The sequence below is a fragment of the Netta rufina genome (assembly GCF_964035555.1).
Source record: "Netta rufina genome assembly, chromosome: 1".
NCBI lineage: Eukaryota > Metazoa > Chordata > Aves > Anseriformes > Anatidae > Netta > Netta rufina.
Window position 1 is genome coordinate 110,114,089 of NC_140123.1, and position 12,461 is coordinate 110,126,549.

General features: G+C 40.7%; 1 protein-coding gene across 1 annotated transcript; it reads left to right on the plus strand.

Moving 5' to 3' along the window:
• Positions 1–5,202: 5,202 nt before the first annotated feature.
• Positions 5,203–11,530, plus strand: PDZK1 (PDZ domain containing 1; the record flags this gene model as incomplete). The annotated part of the gene is made up of 8 exons (XM_084305982.1): positions 5,203–5,412; positions 5,716–5,968; positions 6,883–7,019; positions 8,145–8,340; positions 8,598–8,794; positions 9,170–9,364; positions 10,158–10,457; positions 11,459–11,530. 8 exons carry the CDS (start codon positions 5,203–5,205, stop codon positions 11,528–11,530), a joined length of 1,560 nt encoding a protein of 519 aa, XP_084162108.1.
• Positions 11,531–12,461: the final 931 nt, after the last annotated feature.

A 12,461-nucleotide genomic window follows, 5' to 3' on the forward strand; every position in this document is an offset into this window, starting at 1 on the left:
TCCTTGAGGTACACACCAAATTTCCCCATCATTCCACATTAACTACCAAGCACACCTTGATCCATGAGCAAAGACAATACCACAAATGGCTCTTCCTTTCCCCAGGGGAGAGCAACCCATGCCGTCTTTCCTGTGTCCCTGCATGCACTACAGGGACCTGATCTCCTCCCACTGGATGAAGAGATTTTATTTTGGCAGGACCAGGACTGTTAGCAGATCCACCAGTTAACACTAGCTAAGTGGCTTCTGCTAAATTTACATCCATCTGCTGCCATTCCCAGAGCTCAATGCTCACACCACAGTCTTCAACAGTCCATTGTATCCAATCCTTCCAGAGGTTTGTGTGTGATAAAAGATGTGGTTCACCAAATTAATTCCTTGAAAAGTAAAAAAAAAGTTTGCTTGTTCGTTTGTTTGGTTTGGGTTTGGTTTGGTTTGGTTTTGGTTTTAGAACTGAGTAGCACTGACTCAGTTCTTTCTGGGGTACTGTGCCACAGAATCTGACTTATAAGACTCAGGATGATGTTTTAGGCAGTGGTATGGTTTACAGCGTGTGCTTCTGGCCACCTAGCAGCAGCATGCACCATGCACATGTATCATGTGCCTTGGCAGACTTATGGAAGTGGCCCTATTCAGCCAATCTGCTAAACCTCACCATATCAATATCCCAGCCACCGCCCTCTATTCCAAGGACGCTTTACTCACATGGGTTGCTTGATTGCGGTGCATGTTTTGCATCCACAGGTAGCTTGTGTGATGTCCTCAATGGTGAATCACCACTTCTCTGTACATTGCATCTCTCACAATTACTCTCAGTGTTTCAGATTCCTCACACTTATTCATCCTATTTTCTTCCCCTGTCCCACTGAAGAGGGAAGTGAGAGAGCAGCTAGATGAGCATCTGACTGCTGGCCAAGGTTAACCCACCACAGCCCTTTATCTGGCACCCAACATGGGTGATTTGAACTGGGAACATCTTGATCTGCAGTCAAATACTAACTAGTGGACAACACACCACAATGCAAAACTGCTCTTTTTAAGACTTTTCTTATAGCTGGAGAAGGTTCTTGCCCAGAGCAAAGATCAGGCTTGCCTCAGATCACCTCCTTGACTGAGTTTCCAAATATAATTATGAGTAGAAGAGAATCCAAAGCTTCTGCAAAATGCATGTGATTTGCAATTCTGCAGGCAAGGACAAGGCAGCTTATCAAGGCATTAAACATATTCAGTGAAACTTGGTTAAATAAATCACCTTTTAAATCAACCTTTGCCCAATCAAAGTCCATACTTACCTATAGGTACAGCCACAGGAGGGAGAGGAGCAAAAGAGAATTCCTGTGAAGGCTTCTCCACACAGACATCACTGACATACAGGTAAGACATTCCTTTTTTTTTTTGCTAATCTCTCTTCCCCTATAAAACTCCATTTAATGAACCTGATAATCTTGCGTGTAAAGCTTGCATGAGGTGAAAATAGTAGTAGTCAGCCCAACGTAACCTTCCTTCCATTTCTACATATGAAGAAATACTCTTTCCTCTAAAAGCTTACTCTTCCTTCACCTTTGTGTACCACTGGTTTAACACAAGGTCCCAGTGTTTGTCAAGAAAAACTGCTTTGAGCTGTAGTTGAGGTCAATATGATTTGATGCATACCAATGTCCAAAGAATAGGGTGGGCCATCCCTGTATGGAGTTAGTCCCAATGCAACTATGCATGGACTCAAAACAGCATTAAACACCTCACCATGGGGAACAAGTCATGATCTGCAGCCTTCCTAACCATGTATGATGAAATTCCCTATATTCTCCAGCTTCAGTGACATCTGTGTCAACTCTCTCACCTTCACACTTTTCTATGTGCTGCCCAACTAACCCTACCAATGCACTTTTGGCTTCAAAAACAATCTGTGGCACTGGTAACCAGAGAGGTGCTTCAGCAGTAGGCTGCTGTCTAGATCATGGAGAGACTTGACTGATTTTTCTAAAAAATAAATAAATATAAGTTTCCACATATATTATTCATATGAGTGATATAAATTAAAAAAAATAATAATAATAAAATAAAATAGAATTGCAAGGAACTCTGTGCATGCAGACATGAATTTTCTTAGTATTCATTAGGTTGTGATTAATGTCTAATCTCTGCAACAGAACTTTGGCCTTCTCACAAACTTCTATCTGGAGAGAGAAAAAAAAATCCACCCAGTAAAACACAGACCATCAGGTTTGCTAATTACCTGGACTTTCCAACCACAGCAAGTAGTCATCATTCATCTTGTTCCTATGTGATCACAGATCTTTGGCAGGATTTCCTAAGACAGTGAACTTTGGAGTTGTTACTTGGCTACAACTCTCTCTTACTTTCCAAATCTAATACCCACCCTAATGATGCACATCACCTAAAATGGAGTTTCACTATATAATAAAAGCATAGAATAGGTTAGGTTGGAAGGGACTTCTGGAGGTTGTCTAGTCCAAACCCCCATGCAAAACCAGTCCAGCTTGGATGAGGTTGCTCAGGGTCTCATCCAGGTATGGATGAGACCTCATCCCCATCTCAATCCAAGGATGGATTCCACAGCCTCTCTGGGCACTTGTTCTAGTATGTGACAGCGCCCAGGATTACAAAGCTGCCCTTAAGACCATCTAATTGGAATTATTACAGACAATCTTCATCTGTTTCCTCTCATTCTGTCAGTATTAACCTCCAAGAAGAATCTGTATCTGCGCTGTCAACACAATCCAGTTAGGTAGTTGAAGACTACGTAAAGATCACCTCTTTGCTTTCTTTTCCCAAGACTGAATGAACCCAGCTCTCTCTGCCTCTCTTGAAATATCTTGTGCTCCAAAATCTGAACCACTTCAGTGGACGAGCTCCAATATCTTAATGATTCAGAGAGTTCAAAACCAGAGACAGTACTCACAGGTGGTCTCACAAGTGCCAAAAATAGAGAAGCAATGCCTCCACTGACCTGTTGGCTACAGGTCAGATGCTCCCCACTATACAGTTGACCTTCTTCACTGCAAAGCTACACAACTGACATTCAGCTTGTGTGTTTGTGTGTTGTCCTGCAAAACTGTCTTCTGGACAGCCAGAAGCCAGCCTGAATTGTTATGCATGGTCTAGATACAGTTTCTTTCCTGTTTTTCTTTGTTGAACTTCAAGAGTTTTCTGTCATGCCATTTCTCCAGACTGTAGAGGTCTCTCTAAATCGGTCCTTCCCTATCCTCTGTTCTATTGACCTCTGTCCCTCTGTTTGGTATTATCCATCAGTTTGTTGAGAATCTATTCTGTTTCACTGTCCATGTCGCAAAGATATTAAACAGCATCAGCCACAGTAATCAGCCCTAAACAATGTCACTAATAGCCAGCCAAGAGCTGGATTAAATATTATTGATCAAAACCTCCTGAACCTAACGGCCCAGCCAATTTTCTGCCCGTCTAATTAGATCCAGTCCATATGTCACCAAATCAGCTACATTGGCTGCACAAGAGACTGTCTCAAAGGTATTGCAAAAGTTAAGGAGATCAGCATCCACTGTTCTCTGCCTGTCACAGAGCCAGTCCACTCATCATGAAGTTACCAGGTTCATCAGGCATTGTGAAAAACAGTAAAACTGTATTGCACATCCTCAAACAACTTCCTGGCCTTGACACGTGCCTTGACACAGCCTCTAGGAAGATTTGTTCCTGAACATTCAGAGGACAAAGGTTGCTGCCTAATAGCAGTTCAGTAGCAATCCCCAGCATCAAGTCCTTAACCAGCTGGCCTCGACTTCTCTGGGAAAGTAACACAGCACCCTGGAGACACCAACTGGAAATTCTGCTCCAATCGTCACAAATTCATTGGGAAATCATTTGAATCAAACTGCTGCCAACATTTCTGCAGCTTGCCACATCCAAAACCAAATTTAATTTCTTCCCTTCCTTTCCCACACAGCGTTACATGTTTATATTGATTGATGTCTCATTGCATTGTTAAGGTCATTATGGTTGGAGACAAAGTTTTGCAGACAGGCAGCAAACTGAGGCTTTATGGTCATTTCAGGATTCATTTGATAATAGTAAGATAAGTATAGCAGCCCAAGTCCTCTGTTTCATTTCACACAGACAGACAGTATTAAATTACCTCTCCTCCAAGTGATTACCAGATGGCACATTCACACTGTCAGCAGGTGTATGCCTGAATATTCCACGCTTTTGTTAGACCTCATAATACAAACCTATATTACTATCTTACCAAAGTCTCACATATCACAATATACTTCGGTAAAATGTCTCTGTTAGCTCCTCTTCACAACAGAATCAGAGTCTTTTTATTAAGATTCTGAGGCGGAGGAAAACATGGGCAACTCCAAGAACTTTGACTCTACCAGTAACTTCTAAAGAAAACAGAAATAAAAAATTAAATACACCATTTTGTTTGGAAACTGAGATGTAGAGCTAACAAACAGCTGGAAAAGCTTTGTAGCTCTTGGAGACAAAGGTCTAGCTAGTTCCTTTAAAGTCTTTCCCTTCAACCTTCCAATGCAAGTCTGTCACCAAGGGTGACCTCGTCAACAACGCTCCAGTTACAATTTCTTTTCCTGAAGTTTAATTTTGTTTAGCTAAAATAACTAAGAGCAGTAATGCCTCATTAGTATGAGGTCCTTCCTTGATTCCACCTGCTCTTCCATCTGCACAGGTTGCCCAAAGAGGTTGTGGAGTATCCCTCCTTTGATATATTCAAATGTCACCTGGACGTGGTCTCAGTCAACCTGCTTTAGGTAGCCCAGTTTGAGCAGGAGTTGGACCAGATGACCTCCAGACACACCTTCCAACCTCTACCATCCTGTGAAAACTGTCTGTTACTTAACTTCTCTATAGTGTTCCAATATTTTGGTGCAGCCATTAATTTTCCTCTGTAAGACATAATTCTGTTGTTAAATTCTCACCTCAGTTTTCACCATCTTACCACAGGCAGACAACTGCTTTCTTCCAGCTCTTCATCTTGCTTAATTTGCTTTTAGATAGAGCCAAAATAAGTGAGGAGGGGGAAGGAAAAAGGATTAATTCCTTCTCCCTTTGTACAGCTGGATTTCCAGAGCAACAAAACTCCAAGAATTCTGAAGCAAATTGTCTCAGAATATATTTAGAGGGAACACATCTAGGTCAGCTTGCTATTTTCGCTCACACTTACCTTTTCCATCCTGTTTGGTAGAGATGACTTCTGTTCTCCACCCCCGAGAATGTAAAGTGACCAGAAAAAAACAAAAGAGCTACGGATTCTCCCTGCATATTGAGAAGGACACAGCAGGACATCTCATCCAGAATGTGGAAAAGAACAGTCCAGCTGAAAAGGCTGGCTTGAAGGATGGAGACAGAGTCCTCAGGGTTAATGGCTTGTTTGTAGACAAGGAGGAACATACACAGGTACATCTCTGTTTAATCTGGGATCCACACCACTCCTCCATGACCCAGACCCACTGCCATTATGGAAAGCTTTCTCTTCCATTTTTATGGCATTTGCAGCTAGGAAGCCCAAGAGCTGAGTCAATTGCTCTGGATATCTCCCTGCGTCATTTATCGCCCACTATGGGCCTTTGAGGTGCCTCCATATTGCATAAGCAGAGGAATGTGACAACAAAACCAGTAAAACAGTGTAATCCTTTCTGGAGAAATCTTATAGGTCAATCACTCTAGCACCTGCTTGCCATTTCACTTTCTTCACTACAGGTGGTGGAGATTGTGAAGAACAGTGGGAAATCTGTTGTACTTCTTGTTCTGGATGAAGCATCCTATAAAAAGGCAGAAAAGGAGGGAGTGAACTTGGAAGACCTGGGTCAAAAGGTGTCAAAAGGACAGCAGCAGAAGCAGCAGGCCACACCACCCATGGCCAATGGAGCAATCACTCCAGCTCCACAACCCCGGCTCTGCTACTTAGTGAAGGAGGAGAAGGGCTATGGCTTCTCCCTGAAAACCATAGAAGGTGAGAGCTCTGGGAGGGGAGATGGAGTATATGTGACAGCAGAGACAGAGGAAAACACTGTTGTAGGAGCACACAAACTGTTACTGCTAGCAGAGGGGAAGTAAGCAGTGAGGTGGTTTCAGATCCATCTCCAGCCCATTTCTGTACAGCATATGTTGGTTTTTTTTGAGGAGCACATTTTTATGGGGTGCAGAGATCAACTTCTGCAGCACAGGCTTGAATATCAGACATAGATTAAAACTGCTGCTTTAAGTCCTGTTCTATTCCTCCAAATCACCTCAAAAACTACCACACAAGGTTCTGGACAGCTGTAATAGAAGGAAGACCAAATGCTTTTCCTGACTTATTTCATTTAAAAAGTGAGGAGTTTTCAATCTCTTTCACGCATGCCTATTTTTCCCCAAGGCCAGTCAACAGAATAGGTAAGCCTTCTGGAAAGCATCAACTCTATAAAGATGGTATTTATTTCAGAGCACAGTATAATTGAAAGGCCAAACATGGAAGCCTTCCAAACACAGGAAGTTCTGAAGTGTATAAAACAACATTAAACGCAGCTCCTTACTTCAAACTGCCAAAAATAAATAAATAAAAACTCTTTCAGCTATCTTCATCAGCCCTTTTGACAGAGAAATGCATGTGAAATATATGCAGAACCCTTTTGGTAGAGGAATAAGATTATTTGAGCTGCAGGCAATGAAAAAAAGAAAATGCTTTCCTCCCCCACAGAAGTGATTTTTCCAGGGTAGAATAAGAGACAGAGGTGTGACTACATTAAAGGTTTATAGTGCCACTACAATTTGCACATAAGCAGAGATCAAAAGTGTCTAAGGACACCAGGGCTGGACTTCCTTAACCATCAAATGCAGCCATGTTTCAGTGAATTACCCTGTGTACTGAGTTTTCATCTATTTCAGGTAAGAAGGGGTTGTTCCTAGTAGATCTGTCATCACAAGGAGCAGCTGCAAAGGCTGGTGTCCAGAATAACGATCGCCTCATTGAAATCAATGGAAAAAATGTGGAAAATGACACACATGAGGAAGTGGTGGAAAAGGTATTTGTTTGCATACTGATTCATCTCCTGTTCTGGCCCGCTTTCACAGCAACTTGTCAGGGTTACTGAGGAGACAGATCTGGCTAGTTTAAATGTTTCACTCTAAATCTCGGAAGCTATTGTTTGTATATGATCAGCACGGCAGAGTACCCCTCTGCTCTGGTTGCGATGTCATGCGGCCTCTTGAATTGACTCTGAATGAATACTGCCATCAAAACAGGGAAAAAAAAAAAAAAAAAAAAAAAAAAAAAAAAAAAAGCTAAATAGGAGAACTATACTGTTGCCAAGAATCCTGTTAAATAAAACATGTTCTGTTTCTAGATGTCCTGGAAATACTCCCAATAGTAAGAGGACAGGACATCAGATGTGGCTTTCAGGGCAGGAAGAGGGGGAACTCTCTGATGATACAGTTAGCATGGAACAGGGTAAATTCATGTTTTTAGACAGCAGTTCCTTTCTCCTACTAAGAAGTCCACAATTAACGAAAATTAAACTGCAAGTAATTTCACTGCCTGGCCTCAGCTGCAAAGAACATTGCTAATGAGGCTTCCAGCTTCCCACTGTTGGCATTGCTAAAGCACAGCTGGAGCTGAAGAGATTTCAGAGGGCCGTGAGGCAGGCAGCATGCTCTGGCGTGCCAGAAACACTATTGAGTGCACACTACTATGGAACAGGCTGCCCAGGGAAGTGGTGGAGTCACCATCCCTGGAAGTCTTCAAAAGACGTTTAGATGTAGAGCTTAGGGATATGGTTTAGTGGGGACTGCTAGCGTTAGGTCAGAGGTTGGACTCGATGATCTTGAGGTCTCTTCCAACCTAGAAATTCTGTGATTCTGTGAACACTTCTGTTTCATGGGCTACTACAGCATCAGCTGCAGACTGATGTCAGTTAAGATCAGTGAAGAGGGCACCCATTAATCTAGAAAGGAACTGGAGAAAGACAGAATTAGACAAAGAGGTTGAACAGACTCAAAAGACTTTAGAAGCAGTAATAGAGGGACATGAAAGAGGACCAAGGGTACTCACACCATTAGCCTATCAGTATACCAGTTACTGAAGTAGCTACAATTCCTACATGTTGTTGAAGGGGTCTCATCTGACTGAGACTGTTCGTGTACTTATGCAGGTAAAGAATTCTGGAAATCACGTAATGTTTCTACTTTCAAACGAAGAAACAGACCGCTATTACACAAGCCAGAAAATGACACTGAACAAAGAGAGAGCCAACCTAGAACTGCTTCCCCTCAAACCACGACTTATTGAGCTCCAGAAAGGAGAAAATGGTTATGGCTTTTATCTACGTATGGAACAAAACACCAGTGGTAAGAACCAAATTAACACACAGGCCATGACTTTTGCTATACAGCTTATTCCTGTACAGGGTTTGCAAACCTCATTCTCCTTGTCTGGCTTCTTAGTACTCACCTCAAAGAAATCCTCAACAGACCTGTTGCAAACAAGACTACACTGGGGAAACTGCTTCAACCCTCAGTGAACAATTAGTCTTTACTATACAAAATAATGTTACGCTTACCAAGCGTACTCCTTCACGTTCATCTTTTTTCTTTTCTGATCTTAGATCATGTAATCAAGGATGTTGATTCCAAGAGCCCAGCAGCCAAGGCAGGTCTCAAAGATAACGATATCTTAGTAGCTGTCAATGGTGAGCGAGTGGATGCTTTGGATCATGAGAGCGTAGTGGGAAAGATTAAACAATCTGAGACCAAACCCACACTACTGGTAGTGGATAAGGAGACTGACGCCATGTACAAACTGGTAAGAAAATGCAAGTTACTGCTAAAGATTCATAATTCATCATTAAAAAGAGACAGAAGCAGCAACAAAACAACCAGTCTGCTCTGGCAGAGACTTCTTCATCTTGAAGCAAATGTCTAAGACGTACCCATACTTCAGCAAAATCAGAGCTACGTTGCTGTGTACCCTTTTGAAGAAAACACTGAACAAAGCTTATCACATGGATCAACATTCTAGTTTTCTACTTGAACAGAAAGTAACAGCAAAAAGTAGTTCATTGCAGTTTAAATCTGAATCATTAAAAAAGGTTTCAAATAAAGCATAGTTAGCATAAAAGCTACAAATTTTGCCGTAGAAGTTTCTATATTAAACTTTCCTTTGTCACTGTTTTTTCAGGCTCAGATTTCTCCTTATTCATACTACAACAGAGGAAAAGATCCAGCTCCAGCTAAAACAGAGGAAAAAGTGGAGTTGCACAGTGAGCAGAAAGTGAACCACAAACCAAGAATCTGCAAGATGGTGAAAGGGCCTAATGGATTTGGCTTCAGTTTAAACATGGCCAAGAACAAACCTGGACTCTTTATTAATGAGGTACTAATGCAGGATGATGTACAACAAAAAGCCTGGGTAGTCTGTTGGGCAGTGTCCTCCCTTCCGTGGTGTAAATGCATTCAAGAAATGACACAAAAAAGACAAGTCTCTTCCTCCAGCTCACTTGGATATGAGCTGTAATTGTTAAAGTCAAACCGATATTGGAGGACCAAGATTAAATGTTAACACCAAAAAAAAAAAACCTCATTCCATTAGATACCTAAAAGGAAGCAGAATCCAGGTTTTGCCTCATTTTTATTTTTATTCATGAACTTGGCATGCTAAAATTAGTATTTTAAATAGGTATTTTTGAGCTATAGGTTTCCCTAAAGACATTAAGACGTCACCTGTGGAATTCAGTGTGTCTAAGAGTCAAATTTCTGTTATCTCAAATTTTATCTATGTCCTTAGTTTTACTGAGGGGTTCCACTCATTAATAAAGAATCTGTCAAATGTAGTAAAGTTAAATTTAAGTTACTGCCAATAATACAAAAATTGTTTTTTCACCTTGTCTTTATGATTCTACCATGCCACCTATAAGGAAAGTTTATAAAAAAATCCAGATGCATCTTAAACCTCAAACAGATGGGTTCTATGTGGATAATGACTAGGCCTATTACTTCTTCCAATCTATTTGTTTCCTGCCCCACACATCCCTCCTACCATGCTTATTTTGCTGTTACATAAACTAATAACAAAAAATGAGCAGTAACACAACAGTCTAGCTAGCCATAAGTTGCTAATGCATCTCCTCAAGTTTTATGCTAATATCAATTTGAACTTGCCTTTGCAGGTACAAAGCCACGGGCCAGCTGACACAGCAGGTGTAGAAAATAATGACTTTTTGGTGGAAGTGAATGGGGAGAATGTGATGAATGAGTCCTATGACAAAGTGGTGGCAAGAATCCAAAGTAGTGGTGACAAGCTAACAGTACTGGTGTGCAGCAAAGATGCATACAAGTACTTCCAGGACCAGAACATTCCCATCACAGCCTCTATGGCAGATCCAATCCATGACACTTCTGAACCTGCTGCTTATGCAGAAACCATACCAGCAGAGTCCGAACGAACCTCCCCTGAACCAAGAGAAAGGGTGAGTAACATTGTATTTCACAGATGTTGAGGTACCATTTAGCAGACAGGAAAAGAACTTTTTTTACCTACTATGTATACCTGAGCTAGGATCTTTAATTTGTGTTGTTCTTTTCAAGTCAGTCTGTTATTAATAGGGAAGCTGTGATTTGATTATTGTAAACAACTCATCCTTTCCCCCACATACTGCAAGTGAGTATCTTTAATGCAAGATAAAATTGCAGAAAGAAACATACAGAGGATATTGTGAAATAAAATAATCCATACAGTGTGAGCCTTAATGAGGCAATACAAATCATTAAAGTGCAGAAGAAAAAAAAAAAAAAAAAAGGTGCTTAAATACACCAAAAAGCATAACCTGCTTCAGGGGAAACAAGGTGGAATATTTCAAAACAAATCATTTTGTAAAGAGCAATTGACAGGTTATGATGACAATTTCTAAGAAGTGTGCAGATTTTAAATTATCTTGCTCACATTATGATAGTAAAAGGAATCTGAAGCATGACACAAGTCAGAAAAACAGCAAGGTATTTCTTCTTGAAACAGTCATTTTGAACCCTCTGAGTGGTCAATCTTCAATACTTTTTTTTTTTTTTTTTTAATCATGCAAGAGAGACAGTCAGGGAAGAATAAGACCAATACTGCCTCCTATCTATTTTTCATTACCTTTGTCTGCAAGTGTCCAGCTGCAAGATTTTTTCAAAAGTTCCTTAGTCACCAAGCAGCATTTTGCAGATCTGAAGTCAGCAGCATTTTTGTGTGCAAATTCAGCAAATACAGGATTCAAACAATAGGAAATCTTTGTTAAACAATTTTCTCTGTTAAACATAAGTAACCAAAGAGCACTTCAATGACAAAAATCCCATTTGCTGGCTCATTTTGTCATCCAAACAAATGTATGATTAGTACAGATTAAAGCAAGAGGCCTTCATGACACTGCAGACTACCCAGCATGTTTATGAACTAAAAATAATTCAGAACTTATTTATTACTCCTCTGCAGGCAAGTTCATCCTCTTCTTCACATTCAGTCGCCTCAGCAGGAACAGACAACAGTGACGACACAAAGTTCTGAGGAGTCAAATTATGATAAGAACAAATAAAAAGTCTTCCAAATACTTCTTCTTCAATCATTCTTTGTTACTACACCTCCAAGACTTGGCTACCCCTAGGAGACCTCCATACCCGTAAGGGACCACAATAACTTGCTGAAATGCAGCTGCCTGAAATAAGCACTTCAGTGTAACATGCAGTCATTTAACATGCTGCAATTGGCTTTCTGCTTTGTGAAGTGGGGAGTCAGTCATTTACATCCATAAAGGCTTTAATAAGTAGAGGTATACAGTTAAGCATGCTGTAGCAAAGGGAGAAAACATTTCATAAATTCATAAGTATCTGAGCCTTTTAAGGATAAGCTCTTAATAAAGAGTAACTGTTTCCTCGCCATCTCCCAGGTGAGGCAGTTCTCTTTGTAATCCAAGCCCATTAACTTGATCTCGGTGGCAACAATCTGTGCTATATTTATGGCAGTACAACCACTGTGATATGTCATGAGCTGATGTACGCTATTACACTCCTTTCTCCTACTAACACTGCAGAAATTTCTTTCAAACATTAAGCTAAATTCATAATTTGTAATGTAAAATCGTTAAGCACTACTCTCTCTGCCTACAGTTGTGGATCTTGGTAGTTAGAAGTGTAATTCAGTCACGCAAGTTTGTCTCATTCCAAGTTAACATCACATTGTCTTGGATGTGACATAAATGGCTCTGTAATACTGCTATTGTACTCTTTGCCTCCTTCCTGTACACCAAAGACAATACAGAAATAAATTGTTTATAAAGTGGTTATTTTTTTCCCCCAGGTCTTACCCTTATCACCTATGAGCTGTGTTCCAGAAGAATTTCATAACAATGTCTGTGAGAGTGTCTATGGGAAGCTGCAAGTTCAAGTCACATGAATAAAATTTACTTTTATGCCTTGAATAACATCAAGAAGGGGAAACA